A 23,895-nucleotide genomic window follows, 5' to 3' on the forward strand; every position below is an offset into this window, starting at 1 on the left:
GTGATGCTTCGCGGCGGGTCAGTTGTACACCATTTGCCGCAGACAGTTTGGAAAGCCCGTCTCCTGATAAAACTTGGCTTTCGTGGAATCTATATCCATTCGGATTTCCGGTACCCTCGCCATAAAGGTAGAAGTCACTCTCTTGCTGGTTCTGCATGCTGTGTTTGATGTTATAAATTCCCGTATTATTATTATTATTATTATCATTATTACTTATGTACCGCGATCAGTTCGCCACACACATCTTGAAAAGATCCGCACGCGTAAAAACTGACCCAAAGTCAAGATAACCCGCAGAACCGGCGGCAATGCACCCTTTCGATTCGGCAGTTCGAGTTGCTCTTACAGTTCATCCGTGATTGCAAGAATGTCCTGCCGACGAAAGCGGAATTTTCTGTACAGTTCCACGTTGTCGTAACGATTCAGTGGATGTAGGCGGTCAAGAAAGATCCGGTTGCTTCTCAAATTTCTTCTCATCCTGAATCGGCATGAAAGCAGCCGCCATTTTAAACGCTCCAATAGCGGGTTCCATAACTCTTATTGGAAGGAGGGGCCTGCTATAACTTTATGGCCGACATTAGGCTCTATGCGCGGTCCATGCATTAGAAATAAGAGACTTTATGGAGTTCACAGACTTTATTGCAGTGACGTCATCAATTTAGGCTCCTATGGAGGGGCCATGCATTGGCTTCCTGGTAGTTAAACTATGGTCACAGGATTCCTAGTGCTTGCACCTGTTGGCTTGTAGAGTGACTTAAGTGAGGCCTTCTGACAAGGGTGTAAATGTAACATACATACTGAGAATACTTGAAAATGACAATGAATTTGTTTTAGAGACAGAAGATAACTTATCAGCGCTTAAGAACAACCAGCAAGACCAAACCTTTGTTTCAACATGAAAACAAGTACACTGAATGACAAAATTTACATCAGAAGGACCACTGTTAGGGCATTTTGGTGTAAAGTAACATACATCACCTTGTTTTGTTTTTACTGAGACCATATGCAGCACATGATAATGCTAAAAACAACACATAACAGTCTGTTCGGGGTTTATGAGCTAAATAAAAGAGAAATTACCCTTCAAATGGACCTGCAGATCTTCGGAGCCTTCTGTATGTTACTTTACACCATCCTTTTGTGTAAAGATGTACACACAACCAAAAAGGCACAACCATTAATTAAATTACATATCCATACCCAACTCACAAATAGCAATTAACTCTAGTTCAGTGCTGGTAACGCTGTACGCGTCCCCTTGGTAACCAAGGGAGACCACTCTAAAAAAGAAAGTGATCCATCCCATAATGCCCGACTATCAACAGTCAGACATCCGTATGCGTGCGCATACGCCGCCATCTTATCATTCCACTCTCAGCGAGCGACGTGTCTGGTCGCGTTTTGTTGTACGCTCCGGCTGTGTTCAGCCTTGGTCTTTGTTTCCTGACATTGACTTCGCCCCTTTGTCTGCCGCCGAGCTTTGTCAATACCCTGGCTGTTTTTGGGTGAGAGATTTCTTGTTTTATGTAACTCTGGCGACGTTTCTGTCGCACGTTGTGAACTTGTAAAATTTTTCAGTTCGAAAATTTTTTTTGTGAGTTCGTTTTGACATGGCGGAGTGCGCCAAAAATAGGACTAATTCGAGACAGGCTGCTGCTTCAGCTTCTCCGGCTGCTAGTTCTTCTTCCTCTAAGAGAAGTTCTTCGTCTAGAAGAAAGAGTGATGGAATTTCCGCCACTTCTCAGATAGAACCGGGAAATGTAGGATGTGATGTTGATGTTGTTGTTGACAAGCCTTCGTCCGCCATTTTGTCCGGGAAGAAGGACAAAGTCACACGTAGTGATAAGGATAAAGATGTTGTTAAACCGGTTGTTTCGTCGGGGGCTCCTGGTGATTCAGGTGTGTCTCCCGCCGATATTGCGTCTTTGCTTTTGACTTTGAGTACACAGGTTTCTACTTTGGCGGCCGATTTGTCGGCGACGAAAGCTGAGATTCGCGCACTTCCGGCTGGCATCGTTGATGCATCTTCGTTGGGTAGAGTCAGGCCTTCACCGACTCCGTCCACTTCCGGTTTTGCTTCAGCTTCTGCTGCGGCTTCTGCTGTGGCTGCTCCTACCGTGGTTCGGGCGGAAGTGCATGCGTCGCAGCACGGTGATGGTCGGCTGGTGTCCCTTGTGCATGGGCCGGTGCGCTCTAAAGGTATGTCTAGCCCTCAAGTTACCAGGTTCTCTGGTGACGAGGGTTTGCGGTCACAGGATAAAGTAAGCCACTTGCGTGGTGAAAGCTCTCCTGCAATTTCTGGACAATGGCATCGCGTCCGTCCGGCAGTTGTAGGGAGCCCTGTGAATCGTTTGAACTCTGCATATACCTCTGATTCAGTGTCGGGTATGCCGGTTCGATATCCGTCCCGCGGGACGGATGGTGGGTGTGACTCCGAGGACTTTGCAAGTTTCTCTGGCGTTGACCCACCTGGTTGTGATAGCGACCAGGAAGGAGGGTTGGAGGAGGGCAATGCCACGGCCGTGGATGACACCCTTCTCAACCTGCCGTCGAAGCTGTCGAGCGCGGTGGCTATGGCAGCGGAGACGGCCTCCAAATACTTTCCGGAAGGGGTGGTGAGAAGCAAGGAGAGACTTCTGCCACCCAGGTCGGCTTTTGACGATTTCCGGTCTGCCAAGAATGATTCTGGTCAGTTCCGGTTTAAAGAATCGTCCTCGGTTGCCTATGTTATGGCAAAGGTTTTCAAGGGAAGGAACGGACCGGATGTGCCGTTGTTGTCGCAACGTGGTGATGCACCTGAAGATGTTCTCCCGTGGTTGGCCAAGGCGGGGGATCGAGCTGTTTCTAGTATTCAGAAGTTGAAGCTTGTTCCCCGGCCTGTTAAGCTGATTGGGCATTTCGCGTTACCAACGGCTGTGTTGCCGGTGACGCCTGAGCTTGCTTCGCTGCGTGAAGTCGGTTACGGTTCTTGCACTCCGCTTCCGTGTACCGAGGCTTCGATGGTGGGTCTTGAAGATGCAGGGAGGTCGTTGCTTGAGCTGACGTCAGTGTCAGAGTCTCTGCAACGGTCTCTTTCGAGGTCGATTGCGACCTCACTGGACCCCTTTGAATTCAGGTTCGACGCTTCGGCGCTTGACGTGTCTACCCTTCTGGCCACTTTGGCCAAGGTTACAAGGGAACAGATGTCGGTTTCAGCCAACCTTTACGCACATGCTGTGCACTCAAGGAGGTCGGCGTTTTTGTCGGGATCGAGGATTTCTGATAAGTCCACGATTGAGGCCTTGAAAGTGTCCCCGTTTTTAGAGGGATCGTTGTTGGGTCAGGCCTCTTTGGATGCTCTCCAGAAGGAGACAGCGGACGCGAGGGATCTCGCTATAGCCCGCATTGCTTTTCAAGGTTTGCCTAAGGCTCAGGGCAAACCTCAGTTTCAGTCTCAGTCACGGACTCAGTCGCAGTCTACGGCCAAACCTCAGACATCCTCGTCTGGTGGTGGCGGTAAGGCTCAGAAACAGTCGTTCTCTTCAGGGGGTAGAGGTCGCGGTGCGCCCTACCCTAAGAGGGGTCAGTCCTTTGGTGGTTCTAGGGGGTCGGGGCGCAAGCCCCACCCCCAATGAAACTCCCCCGAACAGGCCTTCCCGGTAGCCCCCGCACTGGTTGTGGCGGGCGGCCCGTCCAGGGCCCTCTCTTCCTGGCTGCAGCTAGTGGACAGCAAGTGGGTTACCGGGATCGTTCGTTCGGGGTTCAGGCTTCTCTGGTCAGGGGAAAAAGCACCTCTGACCAGGATAATCCCGCTCTGCAAACCCCCCAGGGATCCGGAGGCGAGAGCCGCGGTGCAGGGGGAGGTGTCAGCCCTTCTCTCGAAAGGGGCGATAGAAGAGGTCTTGGACTTACGGTCCCCGGGGTTTTACGGCAGACTGTTTGTTGTACCGAAAGCCTCGGGGGCTTGGAGACCAGTTCTCGACCTGTCAACTCTGAACATGTATCTCCGAACGGTGAAGTTCACTATGGAGACGCCGGCCTCTGTGCGAGAGGCGCTTCGTCCGGGCGATTGGGCTACCTCAGTGGACCTTACGGACGCATACTTCCACGTCTTGATGCACGTGACGGACAGGAAGTGGTTGCGCTTCCGCTGGGGAGCCAAGGCCTACCAGTTCAGGGCACTGCCGTTCGGCCTATCTCTCGCGCCTTGGATATTTACCATCGTGGTGCGTCAGCTCTGCGCTCTTGTGCGCAAGGAGGGCGTGCGTCTGCGAGCTTATCTGGACGATTGGCTGATCCTACATCAGGACAGAGAGTTGTGCCACGTCCATACTCGCATGGTGCTCAGTCAGGCTGCCCAGCTCGGGTTCTCTGTGAACCTGGGCAAATCAGAACTGGTTCCATCCCAGACGTTCACTTACTTGGGGATGGAGTTCGATACGCTCAGTTGGTCGGTCCGCCCGTCTCAGAAGAGGGTGGCCAAACTTCAAGACTTGCTCCGTGCGCTTCACGGAGAGAATCTGGCCAGTGTACGGGTTCTGACATCAGTACTTGGCCAGATGGAGTCTATGGCTACTCTTGTCCCACTGGGCAGGGTACACAAGAGGCCGTTTCAGGCAGCTCTTCAGGCCCGGTGGGATCAGTCAACCCAGGGGTGGGACACCCAGATTTCTCTGGGAGACTGGTTTTTCGAGACCACGCAGGTCTGGCTTCTTCCCTGGGTCTCACAGGGAGTCCCGATAGTGCGCCCGGCGCCAGAGAACGAGCTGTTTACCGATGCTTCTCTGACGGGGTGGGGAGCACACCTGGGGGAGCATGTGGTGTCGGGGGAGTGGAACCTGTCTCTTCCCACGCGCCATATCAATGCTCTAGAGTTGGAGGCTGTTTCCTTGGCCCTCCAAGCTTTTCTGCCGTTCGTTCAGAACAGTCATGTCAGGTTGCACACCGACAACAGGACGGTCGCGGCTTACGTGAACAGGCAGGGCGGAACGAGATCCCTCAGCCTTTCAGACAGTGCGTGCCTCATTCTAAAGTGGTGCGCTTCGCATCATATTCTGCTGTCAGCCATCTTTCTGAAGGGCAGCTTGAACGTCCTTGCAGATGCGCTGAGCAGGGGGGACAAGGTGGTCCATTCAGAGTGGACGCTGTCGCACCAATCCCTACACCGTCTTTGGGAGCAGATAGAGAAGCCTCAAATCGATTTGTTCGCAACTCGGTATTCAGCGAGGCTACCTCTGTTTGTATCCCCCTTCCCGGATCCTCTGGCGTGGGGCGTGAATGCGCTAGAACTGGATTGGACAGGGCTGACAGCTTACGCCTTCCCTCCGTTTTGCTTGTTGGGCAAAGTTCTCAGGAAGGTCGACCTGGAAAAGCCAGCGCTGGTTCTGGTTGCCCCACTTTGGCCAAGCCAGCACTGGTTCCCGGACTTGCTGCGACTGGCGGTTCGACCGCCTATCCCCATCGCAGTAAGAAAGGGAGAACTTCTTCAACCCAGGTCGGGAATCCCTCACGAGAACCCTCAGGCCCTCAACCTTCAAGGGTGGATTCTGTCAGAAGCGCTATGCTTAAGGCAGGCGCCTCTTCTGCCACTGTAGATTTTGTGAAGCATGCTCATAGGAAGTCAACCAGTTCGGTCTACTCGTCTCACTGGGCCTCTTGGGTGAAATGGTGTGGTCTTAACAGGGTTAAACCTTTGGCACCGAGGTCCATGCAGGTGGCAAATCATTTAGCCTGGCTAGCTGGACAGGGGGGGTCAGCGTCTTCCCTTCGTGTTAGAAGGTCCGCGATTTCGTCAACACTTAGGCAGCTGGGACATAAGATTACTCTTGATGGGGTTGTCGCTAGCATTATTAAGGGTGCTGCCCTTAAAGCCGCGCGCGTGAAGTCTTCGCTCCCTGCTTGGGATTTGTTGCTTGTGTTGAGATTTTTGGCTTCTAACGAGTTTGAACCGTTACAGTCATCTAGTTTGGCTAACTTGACGCGCAAGGCGGTTTTTCTAACATTGCTCGCGACGTCGCGTAGAGGGAGTGAGGTGCATGCTTTATCCGGCTTAGCTAAAGATATTGCAACCGAAAAAGATGGTTCCATATCTCTTAAATTCAGGTCTGAATTCTTAGCAAAAAATCAAAAACCAGGTCATATGTCTCCTGTCGTTAACATCCCTGCCTTGAGCAACATCCTTGCTCCTGGAGATCTTGACATAGTTAACTGTCCGGTCAGAACGCTCAGCGTTTACCTGTCTCGAACTAGGTTCATTCGTTCAGAAAATCAAAAGTTGCTTTTTATCTCTCCCAATACAGCAAGGGGCAAAGATATTGCTAAGGTGACTTTGGCTAAGTGGGTATCCACGCTAATCAGGCAAGCTTACGCCTGGTGGCATACTCAGTCCGGAGAGGTTAGGGCAGTACTTCCCCTGACCTCGGCAAGAACGCATGAGGCGAGAGCATGGGCCTCCTCTGTGGCAGTGCTCCGTTCAGGCCGTCTGGCTGATGTTTTGGAGGCGGCCTATTGGAAATCGGAGGATGTCTTCATGAATTTTTATCTGAGAGACATCTCCTCCCTGCGACAAGATGGCAGTTTTGCACTACCTTCTATGGTGGCAGCAGGACAAGCTCTTCTACGTTGATGTTTGGTGAGTACCCGCCACCTATAGTAGCAATCTGCTATTTGTGAGTTGGGTATGGATATGTAATTTAATTAAAAATTTTAAGAGTAAATTTTCATTTAATTAATATACTTACCCAACTCACAACGTTTATTCCCTCCCACCTCCCCGCTGTGGTTGGTACTGGGGTCTAAAAAAGAGTGAGTTGGGCTTCGTTTTGGAATGATAAGATGGCGGCGTATGCGCGCGCATACGGATGTCTGACTGTTGATAGTCGGGCATTATGTGATGGATCACTTTCTTTTTTAGAGTGGTCTCCCTTGGTTACCAAGGGGACGCGTACAGCGTTACCAGCACTGAACTAGAGTTAATTGCTATTTGTGAGTTGGGTAAGTATATTAATTAAATGAAAATTTACTCTTAAAATTTTTAATTTAACCCTTTATTTTGACTTGAGACAGGTAGCTTAGAACAAACAAGTTAGAAATACTGTTTAACTGAGGTGAGCATAGCCCATTAAATGTAAATTCAGTACCTTGTACTTGCTGTTTGGTGTAAAGTAACGTACAGTTCATGGGTAAAATGAACATTTGGTACAGTAGTGGAGTACCAACCTGACTATTCTATCGTGAAAAGGATTTGTTATGATTTCTTGGTTGTAACTTACAAAACTGCAAACAAAAATAGTGTAAAAATATTTAAAGAGGGTGATTTGATTATAATTTTTACACCGGTGACCGTGCTTTTTTCAAATTATGTAATAACCTGATGGTTAAGGTTTCCAAAACAAATGACATGAACATTTACTGGAACCTTTTCTGCACTCCTTAGAGAATTTCATTGTTTTAAAAACAGTGTAAACAGGTAAACGTTGGTGTAAAGTAACTAACGGATAAATGATTTTGCTTATATTGAGGCAGGAGCAACTTTTTTCAAGTGTTGCTTTACTACAGATCAACTCTACATTCAGCAATCAAGCCATTGGATAGTGAAACAGTTGCCTAAATCTGAACCTAAGAAAATGACAGCACCGTAAAATTATGTTATGGTGTAAATGTAACATACAATCATTTGTGCTTTATCTGCAAATATTTGATAAACCGAACACTTTACTGTTAAATAAAATGCTGCAATTGAAGGACAGGAGTACCGAGATGTTTATTCATGTAAAATTAAGGAGGTTTAAAAAAGTCTAAAAATTGTAACACTTTTTAGACTCCTTGACAGATTCTTGGCCACTTCTTGGTTTTTCTCTTGTATGTGTGCTGCTTTCAAAATTCCACGTTGGAATGTAAGCGGCAACGACACACAGAGTAAAGGATGACCTCCCTTGCTCATGACATAATGTTTCCGCATTCTCGCACTTGACGTCAATCTATTTTTAAAAGAAATTTCAAAAGTAACAAGCGATTGAGTTCACATTTTGGCATTTTTAGCAGCGTTCACATTCTAAATTTCTATTTTGTTGCTTCAACAACTATATAAGAGCACCTGCTGATACTTTTAAATTCTTTTTCTTACTTTTCACGGACAATTATAGGGGAATCAAATGAAGATTTTCTTCTATGCAGAGAGCCTGCCGCAGAAATGGTTTGCTCTTTTGCATACAGGTTTGAACATTCTTCTCCATTTTATGCAAAGAGACTGCCTGATGAGAGCTTCTCAGCTCGAATTCCGAGCAGTTTGCTGCTAAGAGTGACGCGAAAATTGCCGCGAAAGGCAGTGAAGACGAACACGCACTTTCACACTCAAAATATTCCAAAACACATCTTTTATTAATTTCATACAGTAAACTTTGTTTTTGAATCATTTCTTTATTCATTCCTTTTTTATTTGATACATAATATGTGACTCACAAACATCAATTATGCCAATTATTTTTCACTCAAAGTGAAAAAAAAGTGCCTTTTCACTGTGTCCTCAGTTGACGCTGGGCGATGTGGCAATGCTAATGTAAGAAATGTTAATTCCTTTGTACTGGAAACTTGCATTCTCCCAGTAAGGTAATATATTGTACTACGTTGCAAGCCCCAGGAGCAAATTTTTGATTAGTGCTTTTGTGAACAAGAAACAATTGACAAGTGGCTCTATCCCATCTCCCCCCTTTCCCCGTCGCGATATAACCTTCGTGGTTGAAAACGACGTTAAATACCAAATAAACAAATAAAGAAAGCTCGAAACCGGTCGTAGTTTTGGCAGAATAAAAAATAGACCTTTTCAGGTTCAGCACTCTTGAAGAATGCACTTAGATGCACTTCGGTGAGTCCTCAATCCTTAGAGGTTGTTGTCTTTACCTCGGGTTATTCTTGATCAGTGTTGCGATCGGTTCTGAAAGGGTTTGACTTCCCAGTAGGCTGTATGTGAAGAGTTCTTTCTAGATCTAATTCTACACCCCTCCCCCCCCTTCTTACTTTTTCTCTTGTGTGCGTGCTGCTTTCAAAATTCCACGTTGGAATGTAAGCGGCAACGACACACAGAGTAAAGAATGACCTCCCTTGCTCTTGACGTCATTTTTCCGCATTCTCGCTCTTGACGTGAATCTCTATATATATTTATTTTACACCCCTCCGCTTCAAATAAATTTCTATTTCGTTGCTTCAACAACTTAGAGCAGCTGCTGATTCTTTGAAATTCTTTTTCTTACTCTTCACAGACAGTTACAGGGGAATCAAATGAAGATTCTCTTCTATGCAGAGAGCCTACCGCAGAAATGTGGTTTTCTCTTTTGCATAGAAGTTTGAGAATTCTTCTCCGTTTTATGCCAAGAGACCGTCTGATGAGAGCTTCCCAGCTCCAAACCGGTAGCAGTCTTGGCTAAACAAAAAAAAACGGACCTTTTCAGGTTCAGCACTCTATGAGAATGCCCTTAAATGCACTTCGATGAGTTCTCAATCCTTTGAGATTGTTAATTTCCCTCGGGTTATTCTTGTTCAGTGTTGCAATCGGCTCCGAACTGGTTTGACTCTCCAGTAGGTTGTCTGTGAAGAGTTCTCTCTAGATCTAGTTCTTACCCCCTCCCCCCAGCTCTTCCATTACCTCTAGTGTGCTCGCTGCTTTCAAAATTCCACGTTGGAATGAAAGCGGCTGGGACGCACAGAGTAAAGGATGACCTCCCTTGCTCATGACGTAATTTTTCCGCATTCTCGCTTTTGATGTCAATCTATATCATATATATAACACAAAATCAAGGAAAAGAAAAGCCAAACAAAGATTTTCAAGTGGCAGCCCAAAATGTTGACCTCTTGCCAGGTCTTCCTCAGGGGCTAGTAATTCTGCGAGACGCCAATTCATGCATCAATTATTAAGCAACACAATACCATGGTTATTTCAGTTACAAATCACAAAGCAAATATTTCAAAGATAAAATTTACATTCAAGCTTAGATCTACTTTCGTTTTGATTGTAATCAAAACAAATGTACACGTGCGAATTCCAAAGTTATTACGTCAAAGATATACCTATCTTGTAGTGACGTATTCGTCGCTGGTGAAGTAATTTCAAAGTTCGAACAAAATGGATACTTTTTCGCGCCGTGAACAGGCAAAATTATCATTCCAATGTCTCTTCACTTATGCATAAGTACTTAAACGCATTTTTTTATGCCAAAGGTTTGCATAAAGATACAACACTTAACCCTTCGGACAGAATACATAAACAATATGTATCGCAACTATATGTATTCGAAGACCGATAGAGAAGATACACTAAGATTTAGACATCTTCATGCTCATGGACTTTTGATAAACATTCCGACAACCATCTTAAATGACAAATTCTTATACTCTCTCTCTCTCTCTCTCTCTCTCTCTCTCTCTCTCTCTCTCTCTCTCTCTCTCTCTCTCCCCCTCTCTCTCTCCCTCTTTCTCTCTTTCTCTCTAACACACACACACACACAAACACACCCACACACACACACACACACATAAATTGCATGGTCTAAACGAAAGCTGTAATAGAGTGTTTACGGATCAGAATTGAGTCCGCTCGGCACCAAAGTTTTTAAGTTTGCAATTCAGAAAGACTCTCTGCAGATGCTGGGACTTCTGTCGTCTACAAAAATGCCGCCATTTTCTAATGGAACAAGGCTTCTTAGAGTTAGGAGTCCTATCGCAGATGCGATTCCGAAGTGTTATTCGCACTGTTACCACTAATAGGCTAGTTATACTTTTGCTACTGATTTAAAATATTCAGAACGAAGACTAATGCCGAAACCAAGGAGGAAAATATACAGTATGAGAAAGAGAGAAAAAAATCGATCATTCATAGAACGCAGGTCTTTGAATGCTAAGTAATAGCCGGAAAAAAGAATGGTTGTTGGGAGTTCGATGGTGGTGTGTTTTATTTTGACGGAAATTTCTAAGAACACAGCAAGCAAAAAGGCAATTTTGACTGGAATAACATTTCTCAAGTGCGACAAAATCAAGTCATATGTAGGAGGAACATTGCAAATTTAAGCTAGACAAGATACCAGTTGGTAAAAGCCTGTTCATAACACATGCGGTGATAGGTAGGATGTTAGCCGGCCTTGTTTTTCTCACATAAACTCCATACTGACTATCCCCCCTCCCCTCCAAAGTACTGCTGGTCGAATTTTGGACCCTCTATTCCACTCATGGAGTCTATTCGTGATGAAAAATGGTATTCTGACTTAGAAATTTGATCCAATGCTAAATATTTTCCCATTCAAGGGATGTAACCACTCAGTGAGTTTCGAATAATCACATTTGGGGTAAAAATATATATCAAATGTTCATCACAAATCTGCTTCAAATGTAAGATCTGGACATGCATTTCACCCTCTAGCTAATAAAATTGTACCTCTTGAAATTGTCTTGGAAGTATTCAGTCTGGAGTTTATTTTTGCAGATGCCTGGTTGACATCCGACCTATCGCTGCATGTGTTCATTGCTGACCACAGCCCTGTTGTCTATCGTATCACCGCTTTTTTGTGTGTTCATGACTCACAATTTTTGTTTTTGGTAATACCAGGTATGGACCGGGCTAGTGAAATTTGTGGCGAGCTAGTGAATCTCTTGAAGTTACTCGTCCGGCTGGCAAGTCAATTTGTTTAGATTTGGCCAGTGAAACAGTGGAGGGGAAAACCCACTGCAAAAAACCAAAAAGCTGCAACCTTGTTTTGCATTTTCTCGTATACTATGAGTCAACTTTGTGCAGACTCTTCTTTGTGTCCGAACACCTCCGTGTGCACGCAAGCGCATGATAAAGATCCTAAGTTGAGAGCAAAAGTCTCAGGGCTAAGAAACTTGAATACATGCATGCATGAAGAAAAAAAAAGGGTAGCGCCGTACTGTATGGCAGCTTGCTTTCCTCAGTGACAAAGCAGTGCAAATTTCAATGAGGGTAACCGTAAACTAACAGTAAAATTCCATGTATGTAAATCACAACTTGAATGAATGAATGGATTAATTTTTAAAGGGATAATATCTAAGATAAAAGGCTCTCAGGTTGCTTCCAGCGTTTGACTGCCTCCATGTGGCAAAACCAAGTGTTTTAAAAGCTTTATAAAATGTCATTAAATAGGCAACGAAAGAAACCTCTTAGGAGCGTTGGGTTGGATAACTTCCCTTGAGTTACTTCCCTTGTTTGTTATGTAATGGGACACGACTAAGGGGAGTCATAAACAGGGCCTAGCATTGTACGCCGTTCGGCGCATTTATGCCGAAATGACATCTCGTGTAACTCGATGTGGTGTACGAAATGCAAAAACCTGTTATTCCCAAACTGTATACCCCAAAACAGCCCCAGCTCTCGTTTTGTGCGCCGTTAGATTCAATTCTCAATCGGTTTGACAGCTTGCTTGAGCACGCACTTCCTCTGTCATCGCGGGAGCATCCTTTCTGCGGGTGTTTTGTGGCTCTAGCAAAGGAAGGACATGATTTGTGGTTAAGACATGCCCACTCAGGTGTATAATTTTCAACAACTTCAAGACAAGGAATGGCATTGCTGACATTGAGTGACATTGTGTTTGTTCGGTACCCTGTTCATTTGAAGAATATAAACACTTTTAGGACATTAAAAAATATCCAGAAGAGTAACAACTAACAAGATTGTTAGTTTTCTTGTCTTTTGCTTGTTGGTGAAGGCATAATTTAATCATGCAAATTGTTTCTTAATCTTCTTTGGGGGGGGGGGGGGGGGGCTAATATTAGGTGCAAAAACTCTTCAACTTCTGGGGGCGTTGCCCCTGAACCCCTACCACTACCGGGGGCGCTGCCCCAGACCCCCGCCATTGTAAGCTGAGCCCACTTTTTCCAATGCTAGGCCCTGTTTTTAGGATTTGAACGCTGTATATATCTATATTTGCAACTCTTTCTGGTGCCAGGGACTCTCATACAAGCTTACGTGCGCAACAATACTTTTAAGGTTCTGCTACATCCCTTTCAGCTACAGAGGGCTTTGCTCACTGGCGCTTTTCAGGGTGTTTCCACTGGACCTTTACTTTGTCTACTCTCCCCCCTCCACCCTGCTTATTTGTTGCCTCTTGGCATTCATGCCTGCTTAATTTAGAGTAAAACTAAAAGAGAGACATCTGTAGATCTTGTTTGATAGTAAATTACATAGTTTCTGAATGTTTTGTTACAGGGTACTTGTTGTTCAAAGATTTCTGTGAAAATGTCTACGATGAGCCAGTTCCTCAGCTCAAGTTTTATGAAGAGGTAAGTAAAGAAGATACACAACAGATAAATAATAAGGGGTAATCACTTTTCTCAGGATAGTGCTTCTTGTAACATTAATACCATAAAGTGATCACGTGCCATTATCATTTGTCGGTTGTGTGTCTTCGTCCACTTTACCAACAGGTCAAAAATTTAGGGATTGTTTCGTTTTGTCTATCCTGGGAAATTTCTGTCAAACGACTTTGGAAATGTAACCAAAAATCGGTTGTATAACCAGGGATGGGAATTCTCCTCGGATCTGAGGATTTCCGACAAAAGCACACATTTTAGAGAGAGAGAAAGAAAAATCCTCTTCCAAGAAGAAAAAAATCGAGGAACTTAAATCTAAAAAGACAATCTGCCTATTATTAGTATGACCAATGTCCTCCATAAAACCGCCCCTTCAGTGAGATTCCGCCCGCGTGAGCCACTTTTGCAAACATGTTGAACGCCGTTCGTTAGTTACTGGCAGTACAAAACATGTAGTTCGTTAGTTACTGGCAATACAAAACATGTATTGAATTTGGTCAGTTTTTTTGCTGTGTAAAATCCAAGAAACATACTCCCAGAATACACCAGATTGCACAGATTTTAATCTAGATTTCAACAAAATTCCGGACCCCCCTAATTCACCGAGATTTTTCTTTAAATCAATTCCCATGCCTGATAACAGAGGGGTCAAAGAGTTTTGGTTTGTTACAAAGTTTTAGTTGGTTATTTCCATGTCGAAACTAAAAAAGGACATACATTTTCATCAATCCCCAGATAGCCATATCAGTTGTACTTGTCGGGACGTTAAAAAACCATAACCAACCACCAACGTCCATGTTGGGGTCAGTCATTGATCTGTGATGACATGGGCATTTTGCTTGAAGCTGCCCGCTATGTGATCTTGTCATCATTTTCACGAGTTTTCATTCACAAACACCTGGGAAATAAATCTCATGTTCCCCATGCAATAAATCCCCGGTTACCATAGTTGCAGGAAGCAAGTTATATATACATGGATAATCAAAAGCAAACCCAATAAAAACGCTCGGGGATTCTTCGGCTCTTTTTATTGGCGTTTCCCCAGACCTAGACAGACAACACTGCTTTGCAAAGTTCCAAAAACGAACTGGCAAACTGGCACAAGTAAACAAAAAACAAAACTACTTCATGAAAGGTCATAAATTCATCACAAACAAATGAAACCTAGCGATATGTTTTGTCTTCTTACAAAGTCATGGAGTGCGTGTATCTGTGTTTCGATACACAGACGTTTGGAGAAACACAAACGTCAAGTTCAAGTCAAACCAATTGACCCCTGACACACAAATTTAGACCCGTGCACAAGACGTATCGCTAATCGACATCTGACCTCCATCGGCTATGTGAATCATACATTTGAGATGGCTGATGCCTAACTTCATCCCTGATTTGTTCATGTCTATGTCTGAGAAAAAAACTTTCAATTCATTTATGTTCATCTTATGACTTTTGAACAGTGTAAAACAACTCACTTAGTTTACACTTTATGAAGGGGCATTTCAGTCCTCACTTGTCAATATCAGTTAATGATAGTCTGTATTACATGTCTTATTTCTACATTTTGATTTATAAAGTTGTTCAGGAAATCTGTGTAACACTAACAGTAAACTAACACTAACAAAGGGGTACATCACAAAATATGCATAGTTTCTGACAACTTCAGACATATGGTATGTATTTCCTAACCAATCTCAATTCACAAGTGAATAGTAATGGAAATTCTCATATTTCCTGGGTGTGTGAATTGCTTGTAACTTGCATACAAAGAACTGTGCCCGGAAGCACTTACAATTCTGTCAGTCTGCAATGGATCAATAAATAGTTAATGTACTGCCAACGCCCAAAATCAGATTGCTGATTGATGGGATGTATGCTGCCTGTATGTTATTATCACTTACCTCTACCCCAGCTATCACAGTACAGACAACAGTGTGTGTGATGTAAAGATGGTACATTGTGTACCACTAATTACACAAGGGGCAAAAAGGTGAAATGAAACGGACACACAGAAAAATCAGAAGGAAAGAGAAGATGTATTATCAGCTAGGTTACACTTTCAGCACACAGCTTATCAGCTCATTTTTTTCTGTGCTTCATGTATTGCATTTATGTATAACTAGAAGTGATCGTTTGCTGTTTATTCCTGTTTGAATTCCATGCAGTTCCGCTTGCAGTTCTATGGCCTTTGTGACTGTAGGGTAGAATCTAGCATTAGGTCTGTAGATAGGATTTAGCTCTGCAGAAATGTTTTTATTGATTCCTGAGCCAGCGGAATATCATTGCTGATGAAGACAGACTGGACTTGAAGTTGAAGAGGCAGATGTTCAGGAAAAGAAGAAATGTTTACGTTATGGTGTACTGTGGCTCACAGACTGCCAGCCCCCAAACTTGTACATAATTGTGAATACACACTCACGGCTGCATACATGTGAGGAAATGCTACACAAGACAGGCTTTTTTTTATTCAAAAAAACATACAAACACACATGAGTGTGTGCTCACATGTGCTTGCACACACATGCATGCACACAGAGATGTCAGTGTTAGACTAAATAGTTCTCAAACCAAGCGTGTGAATTTGATTTTGCGACAGTTTTCAGTCCATCCATCCTGTGACGTCAGCTTTTTTTTACTTCCACAATTACATATATATGACATTTGAATCACACTCGACAGGCGCAGTGGCCTAGTGGATAAGACATCGGCCTCCTAATCGGAAGGCCGTGAGTTCAAATCCCGGCCGTGGCCTCCTTGTGGGATAAGGTTGGAGATTTGTCCGATCTCCAAGATCAATTTATGTGCAAAACCTGCTAGTGCCTTATCCCCCTTCGTGTGTACACGCAAGCACAAGACCAAGTGCGCACGGAAAAGATCCTGTAATCCATGTCAGAGTTCGGTGGGTTATAGAAACACGAAAATATCCAGCATGCTTCCCCCGAAAGCGGCATATGGCTGCCTGAATGGCGGGGTAATAAAGGTCATATGTACAGGTAAAAACTCACTCATGCAAAAACATGAGTGAACGTGGGAGTTTCAGCCCATGAACAAAGAAGAAGAAACACACTCGATTTATCTGTGTACACGCACATACACGCACGCTCTCTTACACACACATACACAAACACCTGCATGCGCTTGCACCAGACACACAGGCACGTTCACATACAGACACATGCTGTACATACATACAAAAACACACACACATAATCAAACACGCACACACAGACACACACACACCATTCTGATAATCATCTGTCCACGCTATCGCTCATGTCTCTCTGAGTACAGGAGTACAGGGAAAGAAAGTGTCTAACAGCCGAAATCTATCAAAACAAGAATACAGAGTTATCTCCCATATATTTTTCGCTAATGTTTCTGATCAAAAGACGAAAGACGAACATGATTGTAGAATGGCCGACTTCGACAGTGATCTCCGTTCTATTCTTCACAGTTATGATAAAGACATTGTTCTAAGGTCAAAACAAGTCTAAATTTTGAGACTGCTGTGGGAAGGAGACCGTGATATTGTTGCATCACTCCCAACTGGTTACGGAAAAAGTTTCGTCCGCTCCGTAGCCATTTTGTTATGAAAACGTGACAAAGTTGATTATCATGTGACACTTTTGCACAGTAAATACATCCACGAAAGATAGCTCGCTTAAAACTGTCTTACATAACAATTCCTTTGTAATTTAAAAATTACACAATACCATGAAAAATCAATATTGACGATCGCGAATCTGCTTATATCAATAACACATTACGAAAAGCTCTAAATATGTTAAATTTTAAATTCAATTTCCTCTCCAGAGAAGGAAAACAGGATGCACACACACATGCACACACAAACACACAAACACACATTGAAATACAGCTTGTTGTGTAACTCGCATATGTGTGAGTGTTTGTGGCAGAGAAAGAGAGAGAGAGAGCATGCAAGACAGAGAGACTGCGAGAGAGAGAAAGAGAGAGAGAGTCACACAGCAAGCTCAGTACAGTGCAATGACTTCTGGCGAGTCACCTCTCCGGCAGGTTACAAAACGCTCCGAACAAACCCCCGTTGTCTAGACCTTGCTGGGTGAGCGGTGGCCATTGTTATGCTTCAGTGACCCCAGACAATGGTACTCGTACCGAGCGCTTGCTAACATTCGCTAACGTTTGCGAGTGCCACAACAAAACTGTGTTGCATAGAAAACGTTTGCTAACATTCTGTAACGTTCTGCCTATCCAACGCACCCCAGTAGTGCATCAGCTGCCTATTTCAGTTTTACTTCGTACTCTCAGGGGTAGAGGGGATCCAGCCTTAAGTCATAAGACAACTGAATGATATGTCATTTCTAGCCGAGACTATATTTTCAAATGCATATAATAACAATTTTGCATTCTGTTGTTGAGGTTTGATCTCTGTGCATCAACAACATGCTACTTACTTCACTTCATCGAACTCGGTTGTAAAATTGCATTACTGATCACCTGTTGTGGAATCATGGCTTGATTAATGATTTCAAAAGGATTAAAGATGAGCAGAAGAAACAGTGGATGGACTCGGCTAATTGCATTTATGACTTTCACACAGTTGCAGGTATCTGAGGGACATGTGGATCCTGGCATAGATGACAAAATAGCATCACACGAGCACATGCACACACACTCACCACGAGCGCACGCATGCACACACGCATGCATGCACACACACACACACACACACACACACACACACACACACACACACACACACACACACACACACACTAACACACAAACACACACACACACACACACACACACACACACACACACACACACACACAGAGGGTTTTCTGGGTCATACCAGTATGCTTCTTGCATTAAATAGACCTTTTTCACTTAAATTTTGGCGCATGCGCTGTGAAGTTTATTGTCAGATCTACCGGAACTAGGGGGCAAAAGGAAAAATCGACAACGAGGCTTGGTGCAAAGTAAAGTGCGGAGACGACGAGGCAAATTGTTGTGTTTACAACTGCAAGTGCAACAGTGGAATGAAGAAAGAGAAATACGGTGGACAGAATTTGTCATTGCATGGCTTTCCGATGGGTGCAAGTGCGAAGGCGCAACAGCGAAGGACGCGATGGGTGCAAGCAATCCGACGACAGGGGTTTGTCGTGCCATTGAAAAATCTGCTCGCGTCACTTCGTGTCTGGCAATGGCACGGCTATCAACGATGCCAACTCCGTTGACTTCGTACCCACCCTTAATCTTGGATTTGAGAGAACATCAAGAACAAGTGACTCAAGCAGAAGGACAAGGTACTGTTCGGAGACGTGACTTTGTCCGCTGAAGACCGACAACAAGCAAGCGGTTTTGCTCCCACCCCCCAGTGTCAACGCTGAAAATATCATCGGATCTGGAAGAGACTCAGAGCCAAGTAAGCTTTGTTTGTTTTTATCAATTTATGATCTGCTGACTTCAATTAATTGTCTTCCTACATCAGTGTATAAGAAATTTAAAATGAATCGGCAGCCCAAAACGGATGCATAGGAAGGGTCACGAAACAGATTCAAGATTTTAGAAAACAAACAAACAAGATCTAGACATATTTCGACAAGCCGCGTGCATTCAATCAACCGACTCTTGAATGGAGAAGATTAAGTAGGTTACTTGATACAGATAGTGATGCAGTTTTCAAGACATCGATAAAGCTCATGCTGAATCATTTTTTTTATTCCCAGAAATGTACCATTGAATTGATGTAACAACAACAATAGCACTAGATTTCTACAATTTTGATTTTGCATAGAACACTCCGAAATAATTTCCGGGGAGCATCTCCCGCACCCCTAAGTTTTTTTTCAATTTCAGGAGTTATTTCCCTCATGTATTTTCATGCTTAAATGCTGTGAGTGTGATGCATGTGTAATCTGATAACAAGATCATTGATGCTAATTATATTGCTAATGTATACATTTGATTTTGTATTTACAGAAGCAGCCATTCCTTTGCCCTCCGCATCTAGTGAGAGCTTAGGACCAAGGCCAGATCATGCCTTTGCAAAGAGGGACACGACTACCTGTGATGGTATTGTTATTGGAACACAGACTACCTCAAGTTGGCAGAGCTGCAGATGACAATTATATAACAGGCCTCTGTGATTAATCGTCTGACTGAAGATGTTTCTGGCTTGAAGAAAGACAACATGAAGCTGAAGGAGAACATACGCTCTTTTTCTGTTGATTCTCTACTGAAAAATGACACTGCAGTATGGTTTTACACATATGGTGATCTTTCGGTATGCATGTACCTACTTCGTAAAAAAGGCAGGTCTACATTACTGGGTTGATGAGCTGCCAAAGGCCACATCACTCCAAAGAGCAAGAAGCTTATTTTGTCATGTAATGGTTTATATAATTTACTCTGGTACTGTATAGAATAAAGGGCCCATTATCAATCAAATCTCTGGTCTGGTCCGAGTTTGTTTCATAAATGATTGTATGTGAGCTTACGAACATAACGATTTCCACTTTAAATAAATGCGATCAAGATAATTAGGTAGACAACATGTCAAGAGACGTTTATTCCTTATTTCTTGTTATAATTGAAGGATATTATTATGCAATATACTGCTTTGTTTTATGGCTTCAAATTGTCTCCCTTGTACCGACACTTTAGTACACAATTTGTGCATTCACTTGAGTTATTTCTTAAAGAAAATTACCCCCCAAAATTATTCAAAACAGTCTTTGACATATCTACAGTTTAATTAAAAGAAAAACTGTATTTCATTTTAAGTGATAAATAAATATAGACAAATCTTGGGACTGTGCACAAACTGATCGGCTTGAACTCAAAAGTCGCAACCAAGAATCTTCTGCAACTTTTGAGTTCAAGTCTGTCAGCTTGTGCACGGTCCCACAATCAGTTCAATAAGAATTTTCCTTGATATAGCCTGGAAAAAAAAAAGTAAGTAACAAATTTTGTACAAACAAATTTGTTCAAGGGAGACAATTGTAATCATGTTTTTTTAAATCAGTGAATTGCATTATAATTTCCTCAAACAAATAACTGTGAAATAAATTGAAAAAAAAGTGCTAACATTATTACCTTGATCAGATCGATGTGTATGACAATGAATTTCTATGTTTGCTGATTTAGTTGTCCGGTAATTACTTTTTCATGCACGGGGCTTCTAAATTCACTCGCTCAAACGCTCATGTCTGCACCAACATTCACACACACGTCCATATCGGCACATTCATAAGGGATGGTGACAACACGCTCTTGAACAACAAACATGGCACAAAACGAATGAACTGAAAATTTCAAACATTTCGCTATTGAATCAAATCATCAGTACATGGATATCAAATCATAAAACATCTCACAAAATACCTCCTTGCCATTCCGAAGTTGAAGAAGAACACAGTCCGGCATTACACACACTACACTTTCATCACTGAGAATCGCTGTTCACAACACATGTCCTCGGCTCTGATACGTTCTCCGAATAATACACGAAAGTCCTGGATGATGGTATAGTCCGTACGAAGCCGAAACACTTCTTACTATCCTCTGACACAAGTTCTTATCAGCTTCCACAATCTTCTGTCTTAACTGCAGGCATTTAAAAAATTAAACCTGAACTCACACACAGAGGTGACAGCACTACGTACCCTCCCTCGCTGTAAACAAAGTACTGATTTTACCTGTCCATATCAAAGCTTCATACATTTTTCACTTGACAGAACAGTTAACTGTTGCTACTAACTTAATTAACTGGTATTGGAAAAAAATATCACACCTTGAAAACCCTACTTCAGTATATCATAACTATATGCAGCCTTCAAACGGTTGGTACCGGTTGTTGAAGATCTCTTAGTCGCGCTTCCTTGCATCCGGACTTCTTGGGTCAAAATTGAGGCCTTGAAGAGTCGTCTTGTCTTGAAGCATACCTGAAAATGAATTTTTTTTTTTTACTTGACACTGAAGCAAATCTTATGCTGGGTACAAATGCTAAAACAAGTTGCGCCAGTCTGTCAAACTCACATGTATAACGATACTGAACGCAGTACATTTCACAAGGACAATGCTTAGCTGAAAACCAGCATCCACGTCGAATAAGGTAAGTGGCAACCCAGCATAGCGCAGTAGCAAAACTGTCCCACAGGAAATCACGCTTCCCTGTGTTTAAAAAAAAAATCTGTTTAACTTTCTAAGCTTGTAGCCCTGAAAGTCAAAAAAATGATGCACTAGCCTCTGGCTAGTGATTCTAAAAACGTACCAGCCAGAGAGCAAATTTTACGAACCAAACCAACAATTTGATTCAGCATCTTCACTCGCATTTGGCGAGTAGATGGACACTTCTACTCACCAGTTGCATGCTTCTACTCACTATGGCGAGTAAAATACTTGCCACTTTCAGGGCTGGTTTGTTTCTAACCTAAACATAATGTTGTAGTTTTCCAGAAATTGCTCTACACACAAACATACACCACCGCCCTCGTCTCTTGACTAAATGTAAAATGCATAGTTTTTTGATGATGCACTTTCTAAATATCACTGTTTCTCTTTCCCCAGTCTTGTAGCTGTTGTAGTTAACAAGCTCTATATTTTAACTTTGAGACTTCTGTTCTGAAAAAAATAAATCACACTCTGATGTAAACCTCTAGGTAACGCAACCCTAATTTCCTTAATATTAATTATTATACAAACTTACTTACCAATTTGTATGTCATCGAGAGCAGCTGGTGCAGTTTTCTTGGCAGCATGCCCCTTCCGCATACATTTGTAGTGTGTACAAGTTTTATCTGCTGGCACAGTGTCGATTCCTTCAGCCATGTAGTGTGAAGCAGCAACAAGTGTGGCAGCCACATGGTTGCAAGACTGTCCTTTCTGGGTAAAAACAACAACACACAATCAAATTCCGTTTGTGTCATCTTGATTTTCCTTAGCCTGCTAATAATAATTAACTTTATCTTTCCTAGGAATTCCAACAGAGAGCTTGTAAGCGCATGCTGTTGATATCTATAAAATATATACCGGCTCAGAATGGAATGTGATCTTACTGCAGTGATAACCTTCATTGACAAGAGGATTCACAAACTCATGTGTACACACATTAAATAAAACTCCGCACTCAGGTACCTGGTATATTGAACATGCCTAGCCAACATGGCATGGTCTCCTGGAGATACTGATTGAAATTACATAAACATGCTGCTCATAACTTTGTCAAAAAAGACAGCTTTTGCATGCAGACATTTTCAGTAGAGAATTATGAATCTCTGTGTGTGTTTGTCACTTTGTGTGTCATGCATTATATGACTGAGTATGAAAACTGATTGTGTAAGATACCAAGTAACGCAGCCATCAAGTTAATCCCACAAAACAAACAAGGCCAACAACACTTACCCAGCAATACACTCGCAGTAGGTTCCAAGTGCCTGTCCGGTCAGCGTCACTACAGCACACTCTTCGTTGCGAGTCTGCTTCATTGACGTCAGCACACTCGCTCTGAGTCTGATCACCACAGTTGCTTACTAGCTGTTGTGCCATGCAGAAAGACATTGTATGCACACAGTATGTCTATTGTTTACCCCAAGGTTTCGCATTCTTTGCGCTGGATGCGTCGTATAACTTGTCGAACGTAGACGCAGTAGTATCAGTAAGAAAGTTGATCCAGAGATCTGTAGATCTGTGGTCGATCACCTCTGCTTCGCTTGTGCAGGGGAAGTTCGCCAAGTCTTTCGTCCATATACCACCAATAGCCGTTTCAAACCATACCTTCGTGCATGTCCTTGACTTTTTGTTCATGATTTTGAACAAGATAATCCGTTTTCTTGCAGAATTTCTCAAAGTAATCCTCTGGCAATAGTACTTCGAGCACCGAAAGTGAAAGAGGTATTTCAGGCGAGGCACCTATTGCCCCCTAGTTCCGGTTATCAGAGAGAGGCTGCCGTGCCCTAAAATCTGATTGGTCGAAACGCTGGGGGCAAAGGTTATACGAAAAAGGTCTATTACATATTCTTACCGCAATTCTCATCAATGATCTCAGATGCTAGGTGTCGAAAAACTACTCAAATTACCTGCCCTTGTAAGGGTGGTAACCAAGTTAAAAACAGACGCCATGGCCATTGCTATGGCATGCCCTTGACCTTGGTTACCCATCATGCCCCTCGCACCACGTGTGCACTGGCTTCCTGCCTTGTCATTCTCGATTTTTGACACCCCATGACAGGACGTTCGAATTTTGACTGCTCACTCTCGGCCTTCTCAAGCCTACTGTCTTTGGACCACTGGTTTTGTGAGGCTTTACCTGTTCGTCCTCACCCTTCATTGTGGTGAGACCTTTCCGTTTTTCTTTCATTTGTTATTGCTCGCTTCTGTTTTCCAGTCACTCCCAAAAACAATTGGGTTAAAAAGGGTGACTGTGGTTAGCTAGCCGCCATTTCAAGATTCAAGGACGCTAGTAAACAGAAGCTTAGTGCGAGGCAGGAAGGAGATAAGCTTGTTAGCCCCCCCTAAGAAAGCTAAAGGCAAAGGCAGGTCTAAGAAGGAGGTCGAACTTCTCGTCGTTCGGGTTGATGACCCAGGAAATAATACTACCTGTTTGGTATCAATTCCTTCTGTTAC

At 43.4% G+C, this 23,895-nt stretch overlaps 1 protein-coding gene and 1 long non-coding RNA gene across 3 annotated transcripts in view; both read left to right on the forward strand.

Annotated features, from left to right (window-relative positions):
* The window catches only part of LOC138977044 (G protein-coupled receptor kinase 3-like), a 195,907-nt gene that overhangs the window by 2,307 nt on the left and 169,705 nt on the right, over nt 1-23,895 (forward strand). For both annotated transcript variants that reach the window (XM_070349947.1, XM_070349948.1), the window contains exon 3: nt 13,187-13,260. In XM_070349947.1, the coding sequence (XP_070206048.1) occupies nt 13,187-13,260 (74 nt within the window). The remainder of the gene's footprint in view (nt 1-13,186; nt 13,261-23,895) is intronic.
* LOC138975893 (uncharacterized) lies at nt 18,059-19,719 on the forward strand. The gene is made up of 2 exons (XR_011458796.1): nt 18,059-18,694; nt 19,252-19,719. It is a non-coding gene; the product is annotated as an uncharacterized lncRNA (long non-coding RNA).

Source organism: Littorina saxatilis, linkage group LG9 (assembly GCF_037325665.1).
Source record: "Littorina saxatilis isolate snail1 linkage group LG9, US_GU_Lsax_2.0, whole genome shotgun sequence".
NCBI classification, from domain to species: Eukaryota; Metazoa; Mollusca; class Gastropoda; order Littorinimorpha; family Littorinidae; genus Littorina; species Littorina saxatilis.